The following is a 26,164-nucleotide window of genomic DNA, read 5'->3' as shown; positions in this document are numbered from 1 at the left end:
TTAAAACACAAACTTTTGGTATGAGCCAGAAGGTTTAATAAGCTGAATTTACTTCATTGTTGCCTGTTTCAAACTAATGGTTGTAAGAAAGGCAATGTTGGTTTCAATAGCCTACATCATGTTCTGTGAAATATTGTTCACTATAATTTCGGTGATTAATAGATAGTCTTGAAAATGAAAGCACAGATTTACGTTATTAAGGTAGAGATCATTGAGTATCCGTGTCAAGAATAATGTTAATGAAGATCTAAGCTTGTCATCCAGATCTAAGAATACAGAAACCACACTTTAAAACAGACACAGACAAAGGTTACTGAGATAATTGTGGGGTGGGCAATAAAAGAACCCCTATGCTATCAAAGAGACTAAGAGCGGTAGTCCTGACTGCTGTCTTAAAATGCACAAAAGAAAGAGCAAGAGTAAAACAAAAAAAAGGCAAACATCAGAGAGAGACAAAAGCTATTTAAACTAAAGAACAATATTGACATGAGAACAAAAGGGCTGGAAATGAGTCACAAATAAATTTAATCTTGAAATTCCTATTCGCAGCAAGATTCTCAGACAGTGCTCAAGAAGTTTACAAAAGGCTCTCCAAACAAATTATATTGAGATGCTTTCTGCAATCTACTTCTGAATTAAATAAAGATGTATATTTCATGTTGCGAGATTAATTTAAAACAATATGGAGACAATGCAAATCACTCTCTATTAAGCACCCATAAACAGAAATAATACCCTTCAATGCAGCCTAACTGTTTAACAAAAATAGTTCATAAACAGTGAATAGTGAGCACATTGCTGATTAATACCTTCATTAGGAACAGATGTTCAGAAAGTCACTGGTTGCTCCAGCAAGTTATACAAAATTATAGTCGCTAGGAAACCAGAAGAGGTCATTTTGCCTCTTTAACAGGCAAAGTTCAGGATGTTCACTCCAATTGACAGATGTTTACTGATCTTATTTTCATTCAAATCTCAAAATTTAAATTACATTTTTTACTCATTTTTCATTACCTCTCATTGTTTCACTACCACTATTTGGTTATTTCATTAGCGAGAGAAATCTTTATGTTTTCTTTCTGGGTGTGAAGTATATAAGGAAAAAAATGTGACAGTAAAGCAAGAGGTGATGATGTTATTGGGAGTTAAATGCCATGAGTAAGCCCACTAGGCAGCCCAGCGTGGATATCCAACCCCATGGGGTCAGCTCCTGTTCAGGGGGGGGGGGGTGTGGGGTGTGTTATACACAGGCCTAAATTTCTGGGCAGAATGAAGGAGCTACAAATATATCTCATTACAAACAAGGGCTCTGAATCCAAGTGGCCTAATGTATAGGTGCAAAGTCATGGTTTACCCGGTCTACCGGTCTGAGCTATGAGTAAGACAAAGCCCAAGCCAAGAAGCTCTGCCAGATCTGAACTGCTGACCCCCGCACTCAGCAGTGCTCCAGCTGGAGTCTGGAGCCTGTGTGAAGCATAAAACCAACTCTGAGACTTCATGTCGCACTAAAACAAATTTACTAAATGCTCCCACAGCTGGGAGCGCTGTTGGAAGACTTCCAACCAGAACAATTCAGGGCTGGTGGCACCCAGTTTCTGAAGTTTTTGATTTATGGTCTCCAACACTTTTAATACCTGGGTTTTTCCTTTAGCTTAAACAACCCAAACCCATCATTCACTCAGATAACTGACAATTGACTGTTTATCAAAGTACAGAAATGTAATTATCACTTAAGACTTCTTTTAATCACTGAGGATTGCTGCTGCTGCTGCCTTTTTTCTTTTCTGAAGTTTTCACATCAGGCAACCAATTATTTCTCTCTCTGTAATTCCAGACACTGACGAGACATTTTACCCTTTCTATATACTACTAACATTTTTAATTAAGATTCTTCCTTATTTCATCTCTTGTGTCTGGCCTTGATATAAAAGTTCTGTAACGGCTCTGTACATGTCTGATATCACTGAGCCACAACTTTGTATGATATTATACAAAATGTAATGAGTAACAGAAAACAACTCAAATATCTTTTGATGAAAGCCCTTTCATACAAAGACATTTGCTCAGCTCCTCTTTTATATCCTAAAATGCACAAAAAATAGCACTTCTCCTTCTGTAACTTTTTCTAATATACCCATAGGTAAACAGAAATGTTATTAAAGTGAGCCTGAATTTCTGCTTAAGAAGGATACAGATACTAAAACAAAAGTTTAAGTTTGCTACTGAGTATACACTATCAATAAGCACACACAATCACAGCTCAGGAAAGATTTTCAGTTTGAATGGCTTCCTTTGTAAAATTAAATCAATTAATGATTCAAATCAATCAAATGAAATTAACTTCTTTCTGGCCTAAAACTGTACAAGCTTTCCTTTCAAAAAAATATTTTATGATTGCTTAATACAAAGGATGGGATACAAATAAAAACAAAAGTAAAATCAAGTTCTGACGTCGTTTTGCCAAAGAAACAATAGGGGGAAGGAACAGGCTAAGAAAAAAAATCACAAAATAGACCCAAAAAAATTATCTTATGGTAAAAAATAAGACAATTAGCTGTCAATTTTGAGAGAGACAGACTAAAAAGGAGAAAAGGAGAGAACATGAAAGAGCACTTCAGTCAAAGCTTATGTTTCTTCATACAAATCTGTCTGTTCTGGTCTGTGCTCGTACTGTTTGAGGTTTTGACAGTTGGAAGCTATTAATATCAGTATTACAAGGCTTATTGAGGTGGATTTATGTTCTTTACAGTCGTTAATTCACTTCTGCTTCCTTGATGAAATAAAGGACTACTTCAGAATGAACACTGAAAATTAAACCAAACTACCTCCCCTCAAAATGTCTGTTTGTCAGAGAACTTCTGATGATGATAGGTCATGCTGGCCTCAACTTCTAAGTCAAAACACATGGGGGTGGGAATACTTGGAAAATGTTGGTTTTGGTAAAATACAAAAATAAAACTTTCCATTTAACTTGATTAAGTACAAACTTTAAACTACAACACAGTACATTTGCACTTCTACCGAGAAGATGTAATGGCCCAGTCAAATAACACACTTTATTAGTAAAAAGGAGTCTGATCCAAACTACCATGTAATCAGTGAAAAGACTGCTCGCATTTACAACATTCATGGCATTCAGTTCCAAGCACGTGCATTATTTTTTCAAGTGAAATAAAACAAAAGCCAAAAAATGTCAGAAGCCAGATAAGGGAAGCTCAGCATATGCATTCTGGAAAAAGGACTCCTTTCTTGCCTACTGCCCAAAACCAATTACACGTTGAACCTGTCCTACACTGGCTATTCGGAATATTCCTTCATTACAATTAGCATATTTTCCATTTCTCATTCTTTACACACTTAACTGTACAATTCGTTTTAATTGCCGGGCAATTAAAATCCTGCCTGATCAAAGCATCTTTCTTGCCTCTCTTGTTAATACATACATCTTCTGATCTTTTTTCCTTCTTTTGTTTTTAATTATCCACAAGTTGAATCATATTTTTCTAATTTTTTATTCAAATGCTATCTTCTGTGTCCATCAAAGTAATAGAAATCTATTTCTCTGCAGATTCAGTGTTACTTTTCACCAACTGCTTTACAAGACAGCTTTTCTGTCTTTTCAATCTTGTTCCTTATAATTATCTTCAAGCTCTTTTTGAAAGTGTAACCCATTTTCATAATTATTTCAATAGCTTTTCATTTTTTAATTTGGATGTTCAATTAATCTATTATTCAATTTACTTCTAACAATACCTAGAAAATTAAGTACCTTGCATAATTGTGCAACAATTTATCATCATTATGGTGTTCCTCAATCACCTGTTATGGCTTAACTGAAATGCTGTAAGCTGTCGTAAGCAATAATCCTACAAAGAAGTAAACTACGCAGAACTTTTTTTTTTTCCTCTTAAAAATACAATGGTTTTGTAAATTAAATCTTAAAAACAAAGTCCCTCACTCAGCATAACAAAATGTGTTAGGCACATGTGCCTGAATCAAGCTTGAACGAGTTAATTTTCCTTCCATCACAATGTCCTGTCTCTCCTTTTCATATCTGATTAAACACATACTATTTGGTACTTTCTCCTCTGCCAGTATTTCTGCTGTAACATTCTGTTGAAAACCTTAATGGTCTTTATAAAAATCTAGATGCATTTATTAACAGACAGTTTCTGTTCAGTATGCTCTTACGCCAGAAGTTGCCCTACTTCAGCAATTTTTTCCCCCTCGAGACCCAGTCCTCTGATGGATTCCTGGAGATCAGTCAACTCTTGATTTTGCTAAATTAAAGAAATGTGTCTCAGAGACATACTGCAACTCAAAGCAAGCAAGACTGTATTAGATGTCTAAGTAGTGAACACAGAACTTACCTGCCCGATGTACTCACCTTTTGGGAATTGATCTAATTTTATTCAGTGTAGTACCACCACAGAATAAACGCAGCGATAAGTCTTCATTACTCGATCACCTCAAAAACTTTTCTTTTTCCTATTCTGGTTTGATTTGAACTCTTCTATAAGAAGTTTCCCATGGGAGTTTTCATTAGAGTCTTGGACAAACGTCACATACACCTTTCTTCATAGCTGAATTACACTGGTAGCTCAGAATAGCACTTAATCAAAACCTTTCCAGTCACTTCAGACAGCAAAACTTCTAGCAGATTCCTGTGTTATCAGTCTCAGAAAAGATAACTTTCTTTTCTGGACAATACTGCATCCATTTAATTTATGGTACTTTGTTTTCTGAGATTGTGGAAAGATTATAAGAAATACAGATAAAGACTTCTGACCAAGACCTGTAGTGACAGGACAAGGGGCAAGTGTTTTAAACTGAAAGAAGGTAGCTTTAGATTGGACACAAGGAAGAAATCCTTTACAATGAGGGTGGTGAGACACTGGAACAGGCTGCCCAGAAAAGCTCTGGATGCCATGTCATTGGAAGTGTTCAAGGCCAGGTTGGACAGGGCTCTGAGCAACCTAATCTAGTGTCCTAGATGTCCCTGCCCATGGCAGGGGTTTCGACTAGATGATCTTTGAAGGTCCCTTCCACCCCAAACCATTCTATGGTTCTTTGTAGTAGTCTGATCTCTTTTTGGAGAGATGGTGGGGCTTATCTTTGAGCTATCAGCATTTTATCCATTTATTCTTCCTCCTCCTGTCTGCTTTCCTGTCCTCTTTGTTTTTGGGGTTTTTTTAAGCAAAATCTACTAGTATCACATTGGTGAACCTGGCCCGAGACCAATACTTGAGACAACTCCATTAGTATTTATTACTATATTTTCCTTCCCGTCTCTTCTCACTGCTTTGTTAGAAATGCTGGACCTGCAGCTTCAGCTACCAGCTCTTCCAGAAATCTGAAATGAAGTAACCACTGGCACTCCACCCAACCTGTCTCAAGCTATCTGTCTTTATGCAAGAGGTTTTGTTAATTTATTTTCGCTTTAGGGTGCTCTCTATTCTTAGCATCTTTTCTTTGAAAACACTACTGGTCCAGTTATGTCTGAAACCCTTTCTCTACGAGTTTTTCCTTTCAGTTAAGAGTTACCAAGGCTTCTGTAGGAATTAGAAACAACAGCTGATTCAAAACATATCACACAATAGCATGTTTTGACATGCAAGAACATTATTCATGTGCCAGATGCCCTAGTTTTATCAAGTCAGTCCATTTTTTCAACATACTACCCCAGTCCCTTAACACTTCCCAGTAACTAAAGCATGTTGCTTGTTTGACATTGCCAAAATATCCCCCAAAACAGCCTGCACACAAGCTGTTAAGATACGAAAGTGTTCCCACCTCTCTCGCATCTTAAAAATAAAAAACCTGAAGATTTTTCTAAATGGATTAAAAAGGTTGGTTACCTAGTAAAATCCATTTATCACCAGATTGTTCCTCAGTTTTGGTCTTCCTATGAATCAGACTCTGATTCTCTACCTTACAGACAGCTTATTCTTGAGATTTTCTGCCTAGCACTCTTAGTTTCATCTCTCTAATGATGATAATGGCCAGACTACCATAATTCTAAAACATAAATAATTAAACAATATTTTAGTTTGATGAATGAACAGAATGACATTCTTTTTTTTTTTTTGAAGGGCAGACTTTCATAGATCCTGCTGAACTCTCCATATTTCCAGGCTTATATCTATATAATCTACATGGTCCTGCGGAGGGCCTATGAGGGGTTTGTTTATTAAAAGAGAAAGTAAAACTACTTTCTTACAGTTCCCCATTAAAACTAGTCTTTGAAAAAAACATCCAAGACAGCCTTGGAATTTCAAATATGGTGAAAGAGCAATATTGTAGGACTGCCCCAACTAAAGCAAAACTGTTAACAATTATCACATCTGCAGAGATCTGGCTCGTTTTATCTAGGTCCTTGGGGACAACAAGCTGTCAGAGTGTCAAGATGGCATCCAAAACACGGCCTTAGAGATGGATCATTTCTTCATCTGCTCACTGACAGATACTTTAAAATATTTTTCTCTGAATTCAGGATGTGGTGATTTGACACTGCTGCAATCCCTAATTGTTAATCACATAAATTGTGGAAAGGAAGATTTAATTATGGTCTAAGGTCAGACTGGAAAACGCAAAATAAAATGGGTGAGTAGTTTCAGTAATTAATTTTAAGATCCATGAAATATATAAGCTGTGAAAATTGATTCTGAATTGGTGCTCTCTAAAACATACAATGAATTATTAAGATAATTTATTTTAAAAGTAATGCTTCCATAAGATGTTTTGTGAAACTTAACTAGACAGAACTTCCAAACAAGCTGTCATGAATCACACGCTCATAAAAACTTCAAAACAGTTTTAAATCCACCTCTCCTATTGATTCCAACCACCTGTGAGGGACAATTTAAAACCCCCTTTCAATTCTGAGTTTTCTCTCATTATGCCTACGTAATACTGGTAGACACACTATTTATTGTGAGTCCACAACAAAATGTGTAGCATTCTCTACCTATAAGTAAATAAGACTTTAGTTACAAACCATTACTTTGCTTAATTATGATCTGGAGAGCATTCAGTAGCAGTGTTGTTAGTTTTCCCTTTAATCACATACTAGAAAATGAAATGCACTGCATTGTGAAAAGATATCCATGATTAATTTAAACATTACAAACTGTCTTGAAATTTGTATTTATTATGAAGGAAGAAGTGAAGAATGAATTAAATGAGTGAATGAAATCTAAAAAAAATAAATGAAAGCAAAAAAGCTATTTCTGGACTTTCCCCACAGTGAAGCTTGTCATATGTATGTTTCTTAGAATATTATTTCAAATGCTGTCTTTAGAGTTCATGTATAATCATTGGTTTTCTGTTATACAGTTAGCTTCTATAGAGAAAGAAAAGTATCTGCCTGAAACATTAAAACATCTAGTATCTTTAGGTTTCCACAGTTCTAAATTCCTGAATTAAATTTCTCTAATAAATCTTCACTCTTATACATACGAGAGACATCAGGAAAAGATGTCTTTACCTTGTGGATGCAGGCAGTGAAGGAAGTTTATTTTGCTTTCTGTAGTAGAATTTAAAACAAGTTTCTGTTGTGAAATTTGTGTACATGCAAAGCATTGGGAACTTCTCACTTCAGAGGTACTTCTCATTTGAATGCAGGAATATCCTGCGTCTGGCCTATTCCAGGTTCAATCAACAGCCTATTTCAAACTCAGTCTATTTCCAGTTCAATAACAGCATTTTGTGCATAGCATTTGTACCTATGATAATTTTGCTATGAAATGCAGAAGAGTACCATCAAACTGATAAGTGTTCGGTTTCAGAATTTTGCTTGCTTGAAAAACTTAGCAACATAAATCAAATAAAGATTGAAAAAATATTGCACCGCCAGCAACTACAAATGCCTCCATCTGATCATTTTCAAATCTAACCATGGAACTTGCACGACATATGCCTTTGAAGAGTCTTGGTTCTCCTCATTAAACTTTGCAGGCTATGTTTCCTTGATTTGATGTTATTAATATATTCACCTTAAAACCACACAGCTATTCCTACATTTGGTTTGTTGCCCAGCAGTAAAAAGAAAATATGTCATAAATTTTAGAGAACACTGAACTTGGTGGTGTTGAGCAAGATTATGTTTTTCAATTACATGTGATTTACTAACCTGCCTAATAGACAACTTCATTTTACAGAGATCTCCTAAATCTTAAAATCAATTTTAACAACATATTAAGAACTCTCACTCTAGCCTTTGATGTATTTTCTTTTTTATGATTCCTCATGTTTTAAATACTTGTCCCTTCCCCAGTCATTTAATTACATGAAATCATAACCAACAGTGTTCACTAAGAGCCATTTTTTTTCCTCTGACACCCTTCAGAGCTGACTCCTTAACCCTCAGACCAAAATTTCAATGCCACTAACTTTTAATTCTACTCTTTGCCATGCATTTAAATGAAAAAAGACAGGATTGTCAAATTTACATGAAAAATTATTTCAATATGATTTTATAAATTTAGAAATGTAATATTAACTCTAATATGAATTAAACATGCCATGTTTAAAAGGAATTTTGAAGTCCAGCTTTTATAAATCTGAACAAGAGACAGTCATTTTTTTAATCAAAACCATGTTAAATATTCATTCATGTTTCACTGTGAGCACTTATAATAAAGTAAACCCATCAATGTAACCATCAATATAGCAAAAGCCTTGAATAATCATAGAATCAATTTTATTGCATAACACTAAGGGAAAATTTTCAGCCAATATATGCAAAGATTGTATTACTATGATGGCTAGTAGTAAAAGGTTCCCATTAAAGCACAAGTTATCCTTAACATACAGAAAAGCAAAACAAAGCGAAGCAAGGCTATGACTGCAAACCGTGTGATGACCAAGAGAAAAAACAATAATTTGGCTGACACTACAGCATTACAGTATTTTTAAAGTACCTTCTTATCAATTACATCAAAATATTGGACAAGGCAGTAGACTACTGCCCTATTAATTACATATATATTGATTATAGTTCTCTTTTAGTGAAAATGTTCACAGTCAAAGAACTTTTAAGATAGCTTGTGTATGTTTATCTCATTATTGGTACTTGGTACAGATTACTCTCACTAAAAAGCCAATTCTTACAAGAGAGTTAAGGCCAATCACTTCAAAAAAATCAAGAAAAAAAGAAGGAAAACAGAACTCGCATTACATTTTAGGTGACTTGAAACACGTAACACTTTTCCATGCTTATAAGAGTTGAACCGGAAATATATTCTGGCACTGAAAGACAACTTAAACTCCAAAAGACAGTATGTCACCTTGTCTAAATACATGTGTACACACACATGCACGCACACATACTCATTTCAACAACTTATTACTCCCACCTACCAATCTGAAAAAAAACAACTTTTTAATTCTTCCTTGATCCTACACAGTAATAAAAGCAAAATTAGCCTGTACTGCCATGGTACACTTTCTGGAGGGACTGCAGTATCTTTCCTCATGATGACTGCAGGTAGGGCTACCTGGCTACAACATTGTGAAACCAACTAGCAAAGATTTAACTGCTGAATAGTTGAAGTTATGGTTAATTAAAAGAAACTAAAATTTCTCCATTGTTTTTAATTTTCTTTTTTTGCTTTTGTTTTCAAGTAAAATCAGGCATTTAATAAAAATGTTCTTTTTTATAACCTCCACAGTGAGCTACAGCTTCTACATAGAATCACAGAATCAACATGGACATATTTTTTCAGTTTACATAAAATAGATAATATATTCAAATAGCAATTTCAGACTGAGAAAATATTAGACAAAAAAATAAAGTAGGCTTCTGCAAACCCAGCATTTTCTGCTACCAGAACTTTCCAAAAGGAAATATCTTATATGTGGCAAATCAAGTATTGATATCCCAAAGTATCTCCCTTTCCCTGATTTATTTAATGCAGAAAATTAACATGTAGGCCACAATCAGCCAAGAGATTGTGCTTCAAAAGATTTTGCAGTTATGAGGCAGGGAATACCATGGAGTTTTGGCTGGTGCTCATACATTCTGAAAAGTAACCAGGATTCTTTAACTGACTCAAACAACAGCCTGAGAAATTACCAACTCCACAGGCAACGCGATTTGATGTAAATCAGCGCTGTGTTCGTGTTTTTCAACTGGTACCTATGAATATCATCATTTAGGCAGGAATACCAGATACAATCCTATGACTCGAAAAAGCCTCTTTTGCTAAGAAAATAGTGGAATTTGGTACGAGAAGAAAATTAAAAGAAGAAAACCAAGGAAATGGGAAAAAAATAATAGTTTTCATCCTTAAGGCGATCTCCCATGCAAAACAGCCAAGGGAATATTTTCAAACACAGATCCCAGGTTACAAACCTGTTGAAGGTCAGTGCCACTCCACAGAACTAAGATGACTCTTAAGTGACCTGTCTGAGCTCACAACATGCATCTGACACAAACCAGTTTCACTGATGGGGACCAGGGCAATCATAGCCAAAGCCAGTCACACAAACAAGTGCCACCAAATCCTTGAATCATCTGAAGAACGGAGGCCAGATAAACATGATTTCAGAGACACATGATTATGGCTAAAGTTTGACATGTTTACAGCAAACAACTTTACACCATTACCAGATTTCATCTCCTCATCTATAAACAAAGTGCTTACATGTTTTAACATGTGAGTTGAGGGTGGTCCACATGCTTGAAAAAAAAGCCAAGCATTTAAAAGAGTACACAAATACTAGAGTTTGAGATCAGTTTAGTTTTAATAGGTAATGCAGACAATAGTGATGAATCATTGTTCCTTAAAACTGGCCCTTGCTAGGTCATCAAATTAGTTAAAATAAGGAGCATAGAGTTAAATTTGCTTTGAAAGCAAATGTTTCATAAACTATTTTCTGATGAACTGGAGAATTTTTCTGAAACTTGTTACTGACATAGAGGTGTTGGGGCAAAACATCTCATGTTCCAAAGCCTTGTTAAGAACTTCAGACAGAAGTCACATTATTACAACTCTTCAAAATTAATTCAATATTTCATTGTTGGAACATCATTCAAAATGCAGAATTAAGAGAAATTATTCTTCTCCACTATACAGAGTAATGACTTTTTCTGTACTTAAAAAGTTAGCAATGCAAACGACTAGATTATGATAAGAAATATACCACAAAATATATTACACTTCCATATGAAAATATTTTAGAGAAATTACTTAAAAAACATACACTGTCAGGCAAAGGGAAAATTTAAGTAGCAGCCACCTCTTATACAACTAGGACTGCAGATTACACGGAAAAGTGCATACTCAGGTTTCATATTTATTATCACTGAACAGTGATACTTAAAATAGGTATCATTTCTACATTTATCTTCAGCTAAGTAAAATACCTAAAGGAAAATAAAAATCCTAGCAAATTCTCCTGGATCACAGATTGTCAGTAAATGAATACATTATCATTCTCATGCTGCTAAAAATTACAAGCCAGTATATCCTCTAGAAAGATCATCAATAGATTTTGACACTACTTACCCCACTGGAGAGGAGCCAACTGTAGATGCTCCAGGACCAGCTGATTAAGAACGCCCTCCACACTTGCTTCCCCTTCACGCTTCAAGGAAGGGTAAATAGGAATTAAGGAAAATTTTGTTTCAGAGAGAAAAAGAGCATGTAATATGTGCAACTTTTATTACTGAAAATCAAAACTGCAAGCAGGAGATTCATTAAAGGTTAACGTTACATATTTTATTAGCCTATGAATTGGCAAACAATAATAATTAGAGCAGTTCATATCTTCAGAATGTCAAAATTTAATTCCACTGAGAAGTGGAAGATATATGAAATATGAAGACGCAAAGGTAAAACTGTACCTGAACCATAGTAAAAAACAAGGGGAGAAAAGTCTGAAAGCTGTAAAAATTCAGAACCTGTAGCTATGTGGTGCAGGATAAGAAATCAACATGACAAATTAAGAGCAATTTGAAAACAAAAAAAAGAGTAACATTTAATAGGGCAAACCAAAACAGAACAAATGTGGGCTAGGATGGCTTTGAACGCTGGCTCGGTGCCAGTTCTGTGCCAGTACAGGGATGTTAGACAATGCAGTGAGTGTTGTTACCGAGGAGCAAACATCACACCAGAGCTGCACAGGCACATAACCTGCAAGCATCCCTTTCTACTCACTCCTGTATGAGCTCAGTAACAAGCTCAGACTGAAGTGAGAACAAATTAGGAAATTGTTCGTACTCTAAGGACAGTGAAGCACTGAAATAAACTGTTTGGCAAAACAGAATCGCTATTTTTAAAGGGCTTCAAAACAGGTTCACACAAGTGCTGAAATAAAAGCATAGGCAATATCCAATGTAACACAAAGAGAGTACTATCCATTTTAACAAATTAATAATAATTGCATGTGATGCATCAATCAAGATAACCTGTATTTGTAACGAAGAACACTGGATTTCTTTTTTCTAATTCCCTGACTTCAGAAAGACACTGAATACAAAGGGCTTTAAAGCACATGCAAATGTCAGCATCAACTTGTATTTGGCCAAAGCTGCATTCAGTGGCTTTGGTACAATTTAGTACCACGAGAAGCCCCCATGTCAGCTAGGAGGAGAGTAAGAAATGGAGATGGAGCAAGCATGGCTCCTTCATGGACACACATACAGAATGTCAGCTTCTGTGCACTTACACTGAACTCCTCTGGAAAAACTTCCATCGTCTTTACAGCTTGGCTTATGCTTTCCCAGAACGGGAGTGTCACACAGAAACAAAATTCAAGAGAGAGGCAGGATCTTCTCTGAGACTTGAAAACACTCCTTTTCCAACTTCGTAATCTTCAACTGAAACAACTGTAGGTGAAGCATCCTACCATAATTAAGAGCTATGCTTCTAACAAGATTGATCAAGGTTTTAACCAATGACTCCAAAAGTACTGAAACCATGTTCCTCGAAAGATTTTTTTTTTTTTTTTAAATGCAGAATATCTAAACTTTTAGAAACAGCTCCTAAATGTGATCAGTCCTTTTTCTGCAAAACTCTGGAATGAGAGGAACATCATCTGTCTGACAGAGTATGTTCTCATCTGTGTCATTTAAAAGAAAATTAACAAGCACTGCACATAACTAATTTCTACTATAGGACATAATTTCACAGGCTTTCCACCAGATTTAAAAGAAAAGTCTTGAAACCTCAGATCGAAATGAGATCTAACAATTAGTGATTGAGACTCAAGAGCTTAAGGAGATGATAGAAGAGAAAAATCAATACACCATATAATATTCTTTCAATTATTTCTTTTTAATACTCTTATTATGCCCTGAAAAATGTCTTAAATAGCGCTTTTTTTTTTCCTAAAAGGATTCCAAATGAAGAATTCACAAACCCCAAGGAGTCTGAAAGCTGTAAACACCATTAAAGAAAAGCACCTATTTGGAAAATTGAAGGCAGCAGAATATCACCTCAGAAAAACATTCCTGCTGAACAATAAGACCCAGGACACCAGCACAACATAATAATTTCCATAAACCAAACTATAGGATAGAGAATACATAATTTTGATTACTTCACAGAAACAGCAGATAAATAATTCTGTTATCACATCTTTAATGTAAGGAATGTAAGTGAGAGAAAACACTAATAAAAAGGCAGTATTTAAAAGAAGTTTTAAAACACAGTGGCTGCCATTAACTGCAACGTTAAACTAACTTAACTGTAATTTACTTACAACTGGCTCACAGTGGTGCCTGGAATATTACATATTTTTACTGCTTAAAGCTCCATGGAAAGCTTAGCGTCTCAGATATCATTATAAAATAACTATAATATAGATGATTCTCCATACTTTATCATTAGTAAATGCTATCAAAAAGATCCATGTATTCACACGCATCTACAGAGGGATCTGGACAGGCTGGAGTGATGGGCCAAGGCCAACTGTATGAGATTCAACAAGGCTCAGTGCTGGGTCCTACACTTGGGTCACACCAACCCCATGCAAACACTACAGGCTTGGGGAGGAGTGGCTGGAAAACTGCCCAGCGGAAAAGGAGCTGGGGGTGTTGGTCAACAGCTAGCTGAATATGAGCCAGCAGTGTGCCCAGGGGGCCAAGAAGGCCAATGGCATCCTGGCTTGTATCAGAAATAGTGTGGCCAGCAGGGACAGGGAAGGGATCTGAGCCCTGTACTCAGCACTGGTGAGGCTGCACCTCAAATAACTGTGTTCAGGTTTTGGTCCCTCACTACAAGACAGACATTGAGGTGCTGGAGCGTGTCCAGAGAAGGGCAACGGAGCTGGGGCAGGGTCTGGAGCACAGGTCTGCTGGGGAGTGGCTGGGGGAACTGGGGGGGTTTAGCCTGGAGAGAAGGAGGCTCAGGGGAGACCTTATTGCTCCCTGCAGCTTCCTGGAAGGAGGTTGTAGTGAGGTGGGTGTCGGTCTCTTTTCCCAAGTAACAAGTGATAGGACAAGAGGGAAGGGTCTCAAGTTGTGTGTCAGGCTAGGTTTAGACTGGATATTAGGAAAAATTTCTTCACCAAGTGGTTGAGTCACCATCCCTGGAGGTATTTAAAACACATGCAAATGTAGGGTGCTTAGGGACATGGTTTAGTGATGGACTTGGCAGTTGGCAGTGCTAGCTTAACGGTTGGACTTGATCTTCAAGGTCTTTTCCAACCTAAACGATTCTATGATTCACAAGGAAAACATATTCTGAAATTTAAATTCAACACAGCTACAGCTTATTTCTGAAACCAACTGCTTCTTAGATTGGGTGTAAAAAGTATGCATAGCTATACCTAAACTAATAAAAAAATTACATACTTACACTTCTTAAATCCTGTGTCTAGTTTTACTTCCCCAGTTCAAGACACTGAAATATGGGGTAAAATTCCCTGGAGGGTTACAAAGATGATAAAAGAGCTGGAGCACATAACATATTCAAAGAACCTGAGAGAATAGGGTTTGTTTGGCCTTGAGAAAAGAAGGAAGACTTGGGAGGAATTTTATTGATGTCAATATAGTGGGAGGCCATAGAGAAGATGGGGCTAGACTTTCCTCAGAGGAGCACAGTCATACGAAGAGGGGTGAGAGACACAAGTCACGGGAGAGGGTGTTATAACAGACCTGAAGAGGTTCCTTCCAACCTAAAGTATTCTATAATCGGTGCAACCATGCTGTCTTCAGATTACTCCACAGGAAGACCTGGCAGTTCCAGCAGCATTCAGTGCAGTATTCAGGCTGCCCCAACAGTATGGCAAAACAGACCAGACATAATAGATATGCCCAACTTCCACAAACTGATTCAGAAAAGATACTTTACCTTGCCAAAAAATCCCCCAAAGACAGTTTTTTTAATGACTACCCAAATCTTGCCCACAGAGTTCACTAATCTTAAGCTTTGCTGCCAGACTCAAAGACAAAAATCACTGAAGTTGACAGAGAAACTCAGTATAATTGCTATGGTCTAACCATTCCTAATAGACACAAATAGCATGGAATTTCACATCATTGATCTTTGTCCCCTGACTATATATCACGCAATATAAAATTGCTCATTATAGTGCAAAGACAAACTGAACATCGTAGCAACCTCATCACCTTGGAGATGAAAAGCAACCAAAATATGCAGTAATAAAATGTCAGAGAAAAAACAGAGAGAAAAGCTTAACTCATGAGTTTGCCTATTTTTAAGACAAACCTTTAGAAGTCAGTGAAAGCAAAGTAGTTGGAACAGGTGTTGCCAATATACTAGCTCAAAGTCAAACCTGATAAAAGAAAAAAAAAAAAGGATAAGATCTGGAATTTGAAATTCATTGAAAAAAACTGCACAGATAAACAGAACTACAGACTTCCAAAGTTAAGTTTGACCTTGTAGAATCCAGCTACTTAACCAAACCTCCAAACATTTTGCTGAAATCTCACTGTGATTACAAACCTGCTCTTCCGTAAGAGTCAGATTGTTAAATGCCTTTGTTGACCCAGGCCTCATTTCCAACAGTCAAATTTTTGTTATTAACACCACATGCATCAGCCAGGACTGAAAGAGTTCACTTCTAGTTTCCAGTGCAACTGTTCACATACGGCAGTTCAAGGCATTTTCAGCTGCACAATAAAATGAGTTTCAATGGGGGCCTCAGAGCCAATGAACACACAACCACCAGGTGCTGTTTAAGAAAATGAAAACTTAATTTTTCACAGTAGACACCTTTATTTCACGTTTCTTTAGCAACAGATTGTATGATATAAACTGTGTCATACCGCAAACCTGAATGACAGTCAAATGAACTAGCTATTTTCCCCAAGGAAAACTTTGGTTTTTTATACTGTCTTGATTGCCTCATCTAGCTGGGTACCCACAATTATAACACATCATGTTATCTAAAACCCACTGCTTAAAAAGGCAATAGGTTATTAAAAATGTTTTCTATCTTAAAGTTACTCATGTTTTTTCTCTCTCATTCCATATCTTGCATCCTTCTAAAAAGATTTATTTTCAGTAATGTATTTCTCAGTTCCTTTGCAAATAGATACAGGTGGAAACGTACACACAATTATAAACAAATTAGCAAATGTTTATAAATAAAAATTATACTAATAAAAAACAAATTTAAATGATTAATGATCACAGTTTACTTATAACTGTGGCCTTAGAAATATTTTAAGCTTTCTGCTTGATTATTATTGTGGTACTTCATTATTAAAACTAATTACATGCAGTTATTGAGGTTCTGAAATAATAGTTACTTTTCTAAACAATTGCTGATCATAAGAAGCTGCATGGAAATCTAAAGCTCCATCCAACTGAAGCATTTCTAAGAAAACCGTTACTGATGTACAGAAGTTCCACAACGTGTAATATTATCGTAACTGAAGATTCATAATTATGATCAAGGTTAAATCATCAAAAGCTGAATAGATAAACACAAAAGTAAATTTGAATATCAGTTATCAGTGCTGTCAAGCCCAGAGAGCATATCAGATGATTTGACTCAAGGTTCTGCCCAGTACATAATAATTTCAAAATTCCGATTGGCTACTTAGATGATGAAATACAAAAACATTCATAAAATTTATGTATTTGGAAAAGATGTCAGTGTTCACAAGCTTAATAAATGAGTGGAACTTGCGAAGATCACTTTAGATGAAATTCAGTGAAGAAAAGTTCCAAGTATCACCCTGGAAGGAATCAACAAATATATAAATGGAAGTTAGGAATAATTATTCAGTCAGTTATGGTGGACCACATGCAAATAAGTCATTCAGACATGGGATGCTTGCAAAGGAAGTCAAAGGTAATTCTCAGAGCAAGCATCATATCTGAAACGTGGAAGGTATAATTTTTATTCTATAAGAATCCTCCCCTGCAGTATTGCTTCCAGCTTTGGATCCAACATACCAAGAAAAATATAACTATATGCAGAACAACATCAGCCATATGACTGAGAAAATGTGCCTTGAAAAAAAGGTTGTCAATTAGGTTTAAATACAGAAAAGAAAAAAGTGAGGAAGGGGCATACAGAATACAATTTCAAAAATGTTAAGAAAACTTTGAAAATAGGACAGGCTTCATATAAACCACAGAAATTAATGCTGAAGTAAGAAAAATATGTCTAACTATTAGAAAAGTTTAAAATTGAACATGATGTTTAAGGTGGCTTGAGAAGTCTTATTTTTTAAAGGCTGTTAGGACTAGGTTTAGAATATTTTCAAGAAAATTACAACAGAATGTTACAGTCTCATTTCACCAAAATAGCAATTCCTTCACAGTACATGAGAAAATTTCTCTGTCTGCAATCAAACCCGGGGAGAGCAGGAGACAGGGAGAGGAAAGAGAGTTTAGTTTTCAACATTCTCTGACCCAGCCCATTGCATGGCTGCACAAATCACAGAATAATTTCTATTGAAAGGCAAATCTGGAGTCACTGTCCAACCCTGTGCTCAAAGCATGGAAAATACTGAAATTGCATCAGTTTGGTCAAGGCCTCATCAGAATTTTTCAGAATCTTTAGAGACATCAATTTTACAGCACTTTTGCACAACCTGTTCCACTGTTTGAGCACCCTCACTGTGAAAAGGATTTTTCCTAGTACCTAAATGGAATTTACCTCGCTGCAACTTGCTCAACTCAAGATATGCCTTGCTTAAAGAGTTGGATGTACCTCCCTGATTGATGCAGCTCTTGGGCTTTCAGATGGTTGTCCCTGCGGGTCCACCAGCTCTCCTGGACCTCTCTGCTCCTGAGGGCAGTGTTCTGTGCAATCCTGCCTAAGAGTTCCCCAAAATCTTCTCTCCTAAAGTCCAGAGTCATCATCCTGCTACTTCCCTTCCTCACTTGCCTTGGGATGTTAAACTCCACCATCTCAGGGTGACTGTAGCCAAGGCTGCCATCAAACCTCACCCCTGTAACTGGATCTTCATATTTTCAAGTAGCAGATCCCACACAGCACGTGCCTGATCAAGCCATCCAGCACCTGTACACTGACCTCTTAATTCCTCCTCCACATGCTTTTGCAAGTTCAGGTGTAATCATCTGGTATGGGCTCTCAATCAGACCTCAGGGTAGATTTGGTGACCTTAACACGTCATTTTCTCCTGCCCATGCTTCCCCCTTCTTGCACTGCTCTACAGGCTTTGGGGTCCATCCTGCAAGGTACCAAGTTTAAAGCAGACTCACTAGACTAGCAAGTCTGCTGGCAAAGATATTATTACCTCAGTTCATCAGGAGGGTGACAAGAAGCACCTAGAGCTAGAGGATAGGCAAGGACTGTTCATTAAGTAACAGCAAGAGTTATGACAAAGTAAAATACATATAAAACTGAACCTTGCTCTACCCCAGCCAAACTTTTCTGTGCTTCCTATGAAAAAATCCCTTCTGCCATCAGAACACTGATAAATCTTTGTTTTTTCTTCTAAAAATAAGGATCACCTGCAGGTGACCAAACTCTCTAAAATACTTCTGAACATACTTGAATTTCTGAAGTCAAAATGTAGATGGCACAAGCCAGTGGAATACTCTGAAGAGTAATAATCTATGGTGGGTCTAACACAGAACGTGGAAAGATCACAAAGAGAAGTTTAACTTGCTCATCTTCCATGTGGGGAACATGATGTTTTGTAACTCACTATTTTTGAAGAAGTCAGGTACAGAGTATTAGTAAAAAGATTAAAATCTTACAGCATTCGGCAAGACACAGCACTCTAGAAACTTTAAAGGACACTTAGTACAGATGCCTTTATCCATGAGTCAGGATGCATAGATGGTCCCTTAAGAAAATAAAAATTTTGTTTAAAAATGTTTAGAAAATATGAAGAGAAGCATTATTTGAAAATATTAGCCTCCTTAATACTACATGTGCTCTGTCTGTTCAAATCTTGTGTCAAAACAAACCCCAGTTGTTAAGCTAACACCATACCTGATCTAACAGGTGCTAAAAAATGAGACAGCAATTTTTTTAAATTTATCTCAATACATCTATAATCTCAAACATACACTAAACTCCATTATTCCAGATTTCTTCTTAGTTGAAATGGCATAGCATTAAGATTTCTCATAAGGTCTATTTTTTTAATAATTTTCCTTCCATCAAAAAAGTACAAAGGCTGAATTGAATAATATGCTATGTTGCCTTTACCTGCCTTCAGCCCTCCAAAAGTATATGAAAGTCGATCATGTTTTACAATATTTTCACAAATGAAGCACTGAAAATCTAATCACTTGAAACCCTGAATATTTCAATGGATAAAGCCATGGATAATGCACTTTCCATACTGGAAAATACTTCTGATGCTCCTCAAGACAGACAGATACAGCCTGAAATCCTCATCCTTTGTGAACTATTTTTGGCCCTCACAGGAGTTCCATATAACTAACTTTTCACTGCAGCCAATGTAATCCACACACTTAAAAAATGAAGCATTTGTTTACATGATTTTTTCATATGGTAGCAACCAATACAGCTAGAATTTAAGGACTTGCAAGCCAAATAATATAGCCCTTCCCTTGTAAAATAGTATAAGAATACTTACAACAAAATTGTCTGAACTGCGTTCTCTAAAATATATCTTTCTCTTCTCAGGCATATGCCTAGCAGAGAAAAGCTGGAGAGTTCAAAATAGTTCAAAGATGGTAGGGTAGACACTAAGGAGATCGCTTGGTCTTATCATTCAAAAGACTTTAGGAAAAAATGCCTTCTCTAGTAAGAAATGTAATCAACTATACCCCTTTGTATTTTCGAAAATATTTTTTATCTCTTGGCTGCATTTAGGCTGGCTTCTGAAGGAAAACAAGGCTTATGTCATTAAGCAATGACTCCATTTCTCTGTGTCTGTTTTATCAGTATGTCTGAAATAAACTCTGCTGGCCAGTGTCAAATTATTCTGGTGAGAGGACAGGTGTCTCAGAAATGAAGTTTCTCAAACTTAGGAGAAGTGAGAGGAGAAATTTTTTTACTGGTTCACATCTAAATGTTGCCGTAAGAAATAAAAGGATGAGAACAACTGAGACTAGTTGGGACATGAAATCTGGAAAACAATGTACATGTTACTTCAAGAATTTTTATGCACGTATCATTGCCTTTCATTTGAATAGTTTTAGTTCTAGAAACAGAGAGAACATTCATAACAAAACTTAAAAACATTGAAACTATTGCTTGCACTGAATTTAACACACGGAATTCATGCCCTGTTCTATTGGTTTTCTAAGGTACTGACTTACATGTCAGCCATGACAGTTTTGATTCAGAACTGGGTTCAAATACAGAACACAGAATGGATGTAAACAGTGTTGCTCAGCAACAGAAATGAATGAGGATGTATTTTTACACCCTGACAAAATTATTAACAACTATGCATTCAATTCCAGCATAAGAATTCAACTATGCTACCAAAGAATATTTATATCTTTCCATAACACAGAAATTTTCCAAGCGAATTCTGGTTAAATATTGACATTTTTGCACAAATGGAACTCTTTCTGAAATGTTCCTTAGGGAGCCTGGATGGAACCAGGCACTAGGAATCTCATTTATGTCTCAAGTCTTGCCTTTGATTAATCCTGTGCAGCTAATTTAATAATTAGTAATGAAAAATCATTTCAGATCACTAGATAAACGTACAATTAAAAGTACAAAAAGACATCTCTAAAGATAAACCATGATGTGATTGGCACTCTTCTCTGATTTCCTGCCACCCACTATCACGCGGATTTGGGGATGATCTGAGTGAAAAATATAAATCTCCTGGAAGATGCTGAGTATCAACACATGGCTTGGGGGGCTGTTGGCTGCACAGAACATTTCCCTGATCAAAATAATGAAAAAGTGTATTTTTGACAAGCCAAGCACAAGATTTTTTTATGGAAATTATGAAATTTACTGCAACACCATTGGTTTAATTCTAAACTGAATGTAATTTCTTATTAATAAGCACAAGGCAATATTTTACTGCATTTAGAATGATTAGGGGGATTTTATGTTTAGAATGACTAAGTCACCATGTCCTTTCTAAGCCTTAAAAAGGCTACCCAATATTAGATATTACTAAATCTGTAAATAAGACTTGGAAATAAATTATTTTAATATGTTCTGATTTGCTCAAATTTAATTAAATATAGGAGAACTCTCTAAATCCAGCTTCGTGTATTTCTTTATGATTCAGTTACTTGGTTTGCAGGAGAACAGAATAATTTGACCCTATAAATCTACTACTCATCAATCCTAACTATACTTCCTCAGTTCCCTAAAAGTTGGGAAAAACACACATGGTTTGTGGCAGGCTCAGTGACTCAAAAAAAGCCATTATAGTAAGACCCAAGCATTGTCTAAATAATATACAGCACAATTAACCTTAAACAGTCTATAATTATGATAAGCTTCATAGTTCTAATTACTTTTCTTTTCAGTAACACTGCTATAAAGTGAGTTGAATTATAAAATAAAATGTGTCACAGGGCATCTATTTATATATTTTTTAAGCAAGTATTTATGAAAGGATATAATTTTCCAGCAAATATCCAGCTTGCTGTTTATCTCCAGACCTTTTGCTTGTTGCCTTTCTTCTTCCAGCTGCTTTGCATTCGCAAACTGTGTCCCATCAGTAGGGGAGTCTGGGAAGCTCTCAAAATTGAACTTGTCCACTTGGATAGCCATACTGTAGCAAAGGGAAAAGAAAGAGAAAAAAACAGGATTTTTACTGTAAGAACCTTACATATATTACAGAAAATGCAGAGCACTGTGAAACCAAGCACTACAATATGAGTATATTTGTCTCCATGGCATCTATTCTGTATGATACATAAACTGTATGATTGATGCTACTGAAAACAGAAATCTAAGCCTAAGAAGGTAAGATTATTTTTTTTTACAAATCATCAATCAACACCTTAATGCCTTTGTGAGTTTTGCAGTTGCAACCAATTGACTTTATTGGGGTTCTGTAGAGGTTCATCTGCGCTAATTCTTGGTATGTAAATGCCACTGGTGTTCTTGAGACTTGCTGGAAAAAAGCAACAAGACTGGGACAAATGCTGATGAACATACTATTTAAAGTAGTTTATCAATGTCAATCCACACACAAGAGAAGCAAAATACTATATACAAAAGTATCTCCTGAAGTGAACAGTAACGCACTTAGAAAGCCAAGTGCACTTCATTGCTTTTACAAGCCAACTTCCTAAATTTTCCTTTAAAATTTCCTTACAAACCTGAGGAAGGAAAGGCAAAATAGCCACAGCTCTAGGGCCTAAATCTGGCCTTTGTTTTTTAAGAAGATACTTCCATGTTGCTGAATGTATCTTCATGAATTACAGGCAATATTAATTTCAATAACACAGTATAATTCATTGGTAGTAAATGGTTAAATAATTGCTTTATTAAATGTACAGTAAGGCATAAAATAAAATTAAATTAAATATATTACGCTATAATACATACTAAATACTTATATGTTAAACTAGAATCACTAATCTAATCTAAAAGGGAATTTAGACTAGCTCACATCATATGAAATGCGGTTATAGCAGATCTAATATACTGCGCTGCCAAAACAGCTTTAATTTCCTGAATCATCTGAAATAGAAAAATAATTAGGGACGAATTAAAATATATTGCTCTTGAGATGACTTTGCACTTAAGGAAAACACAAGACCAAGCAACAGCTTTAAAAACCATTCAGAATGAAATGCATGTACAATCTAAGAAGGGGTATGGGAAGGGCATTTCACAAAAACACAGGATTACTATTACTCCTTTATCTATTTCTACATATAAAGAGGGAAACATATTCTATGAATGTTGCCAAAAGGAAAATATTAGTAAGAAAAGTCAACAAGAAAGGGCTTTGAAATCCCCCCAGACCAGAAGAGATTTTCTATAATTAGCATTAATTTAAGAGAAAATTGACCCTATAAGAAACTGGGAGAAAATTGATGGCAATTACAAGAACAAGGAATAATCTAGAGCTTATGAAGTTTACTATGGAAAGATGAATTCAAAGAGGCTCATCATGCTTCACCCTGAGCAAAAACTGACAACTTGGGAGAAGCTGTTAATGTTCCAAGACTACCTTCATCATTAAAGGTACCAGTACAGCACTGAGACAAAGGCGGCAAAATTACTGTTTCTACAAGCTACCTCTCCTGCAGGCTGCATCTTTGCTGAAATTCACATTCAAAAATCAAAAGAGGGAGAGGAATTAATCTATTCCTCTCTAAGGGGTGTTTTTGTTTTGGCTATTTTTTCCTACAGCAAGAGATCATTAAGAGTTCTTCATTTGCATGCAAAGACCATCAAGCACTGGGCATATAAAAAAGCTAAAATGAGCTAAAAAGTGTATCACAGTAACTGCCAGAATCGGGCCAGAAATAATGAAAAACATCGAGATACAATCTGTGAGGTGGATTTAAAAAAAAAAAAAAATCAGATCTGAAACTATGACTAACAACATCATTTTTTACTGGCATCGAACTATGATTTGATTCTGCAAATGCAGGTTGAGTTTCCTGGATTTTACATGGACAATGCATGTGGAAGAGAGACACAACCAGAACATTAAGAAACCCTTTTTGCTTTCACTTCACTCACTTCATCACTCTGTGATACATGAGCAGATGCAAAGCCAGTACTTGATTTCTATTATATACATAGTTCTCGCATAAATACTCACAGTTAGTTACTTATAGTTATGTTTTGACAACAAATTATCTTAGTTTCTGAACAGTCAAACGTATTTAAAATCCGTCCCCCAATGGACCTGGAAAACAGCTCTCATCTAATTATTGTGCCACACTTCTCTAAGTGAATGATATATTAGAAAAACATTCCTGCCTAACAATATTTAATATATAACTGAGGGCATTCAGACTGCATTTTTTGTTAATGGATCATTACTGGCAATATGGTAATTTTTTTTCTGAAAATTAAATATGCATGGAAGCACTTTGTTCCCCAACAGTCTACAATAAAACCACATCAGCTTCAGGAATACAGCCTAGATTACTCTCAACAATGGATCACTGTACAGCTCTGTTTGAAATAACTTTTATAAAGCTTGAAGATATGGAAAACTTCAGTAAATAGGGCTTCTACTACTCAGAACCTCTGCTGATTTTTCAAATTTTTTAACCATGCTTTTATTTATATACTGTGTATACTGTATTTAACACAGTGACACCACTTGTCACATGAGAAGATACAAAACCACCCCCAACTACATACTTGCCAGCTAGAAAGTGAAGAGGTCTGAGTAAAAGAGAACTATGGAGAGAAAAATTTCACACAAAACAATATTATGAATACAGCTATAAGCAGAATATATGAAAGCAACAAACAAAATACAATTTTTCAAGACTACAGTTACACTCAAAGTAAAGCATGATAAAATTAAATCCTAGCTCTTTTTCTTAAACATATATGCCTTTTATCATCGGTATTCTGCTTCCTCTTGTGCTAAAAATATTCGTATTGAGTTTTTTCTCTGCATTTTTTATCAATAACATTGCTCCAATGTTTATTCCTCAGCCTATGGAATGTGTAGTAAATTCAAAGGCTTTACACAAAAATCAAAACAAAAAATAAATACTGCAACCTAAATCAGTCACTCATCCTTAAAAATTTACCCCTACACAAACACAGCTTCTTCGCTTCACTTTTAATATGATTTTTCCCATCTCAAAAGATGCATTTCACCAGTGAGGTATTAACAAACAGACAAATAATTCCCAAAGCCAGCTGACTGAAGGAGAAAATGGACACTGGGTTACAATCACCAACCAAAAAAAGGATTTTTCTATTTTTAAGCGATCTGTAGAGATCACATTGCCTTTATCCTAAAAGAAGCAGAAAGCAGCACAAGGCAACCTCTTGACCATGGCACAACTTTGTCACTGTGCTGTGCATCAAAATAATGAAACCGAAACGTATTTTAGCTGTAGAAGTCCTTCTCCACTTAAATTGCTGTAGTAATCTGCAGTTACTTTACAACCTATCTTTCTTGTCAAGCATTCTCTAGACCTCTTTTTTTTCCCCAAATTTGTTCTTATTTATTGTGATATACAAGAATCTATATAGAAAGAAGTAAAAAAGGATAATTCAGATTGAAACAGGCATTCAATTTATTACAAATGGCTAGGATAATAATGGCTCGTGTTGTACAAGGGTAACTGTATACACAGTACCTTGCCCTTCACACTAATTATCTATCAGGGACAATATAAAAGATCTTAAAACACAAACATTTAAACGTATACGTGCTCCAGGAAAAGGGACTAGAACTTCATTTTAACCTCCTTCGCCGTGTGGATAGCTATCCAAATTTCCTACAAGGAGAGTTTTCAATAAATCATGAGATATTTATATAAAAACACGGCATTATGTAAAAATATTTAATATCCAGTCCTCCAAATGCAAAACAGGTTTTGTTTCTCTCTGGCTAACCTTGCTTGTGCGGGAGGAGGGATAAAGTAACAGTTTTCATGAATAATGAAACAGTCGTGTTTTGAAACTACTGGGTTTTGTCATGAAACGAGCCCAAGCTGTTGTGACAGCTACTCAGACAACCAAGCATCATTACAGGGATGCAAATTATTCAAATACAAATTAAATGAATGAAGAGGAAAAGGTCAGCTCATTGGCAATGCTGCTGATGTGTCTGCATGGTATCATCTCACGTCACCTGTCAGGATGACTTACA

The 26,164-nt window shown here is 35.9% G+C and overlaps 1 protein-coding gene across 5 annotated transcripts in view; it reads right to left on the bottom strand.

Annotated features, from left to right (window-relative positions):
• The window catches only part of TRAPPC9 (trafficking protein particle complex subunit 9), a 534,962-nt gene that overhangs the window by 250,196 nt on the left and 258,602 nt on the right, over positions 1–26,164 (bottom strand). For all 5 annotated transcript variants that reach the window (XM_074898387.1, XM_074898390.1, XM_074898389.1 and 2 more), the window contains 2 exons: positions 21,973–22,126; positions 11,511–11,601 (listed from right to left, as the gene is read on the bottom strand). In XM_074898387.1, the coding sequence (XP_074754488.1) occupies positions 11,511–11,601; positions 21,973–22,126 (245 nt within the window). The remainder of the gene's footprint in view (positions 1–11,510; positions 11,602–21,972; positions 22,127–26,164) is intronic.

Source organism: Athene noctua, chromosome 2 (assembly GCF_965140245.1).
Source record: "Athene noctua chromosome 2, bAthNoc1.hap1.1, whole genome shotgun sequence".
Classification (NCBI taxonomy): Eukaryota; Metazoa; Chordata; class Aves; order Strigiformes; family Strigidae; genus Athene; species Athene noctua.
The sequence above is the reverse complement of the archived record's forward strand: the minus strand, read 5'-3'. Positions and strand labels throughout refer to the sequence as shown.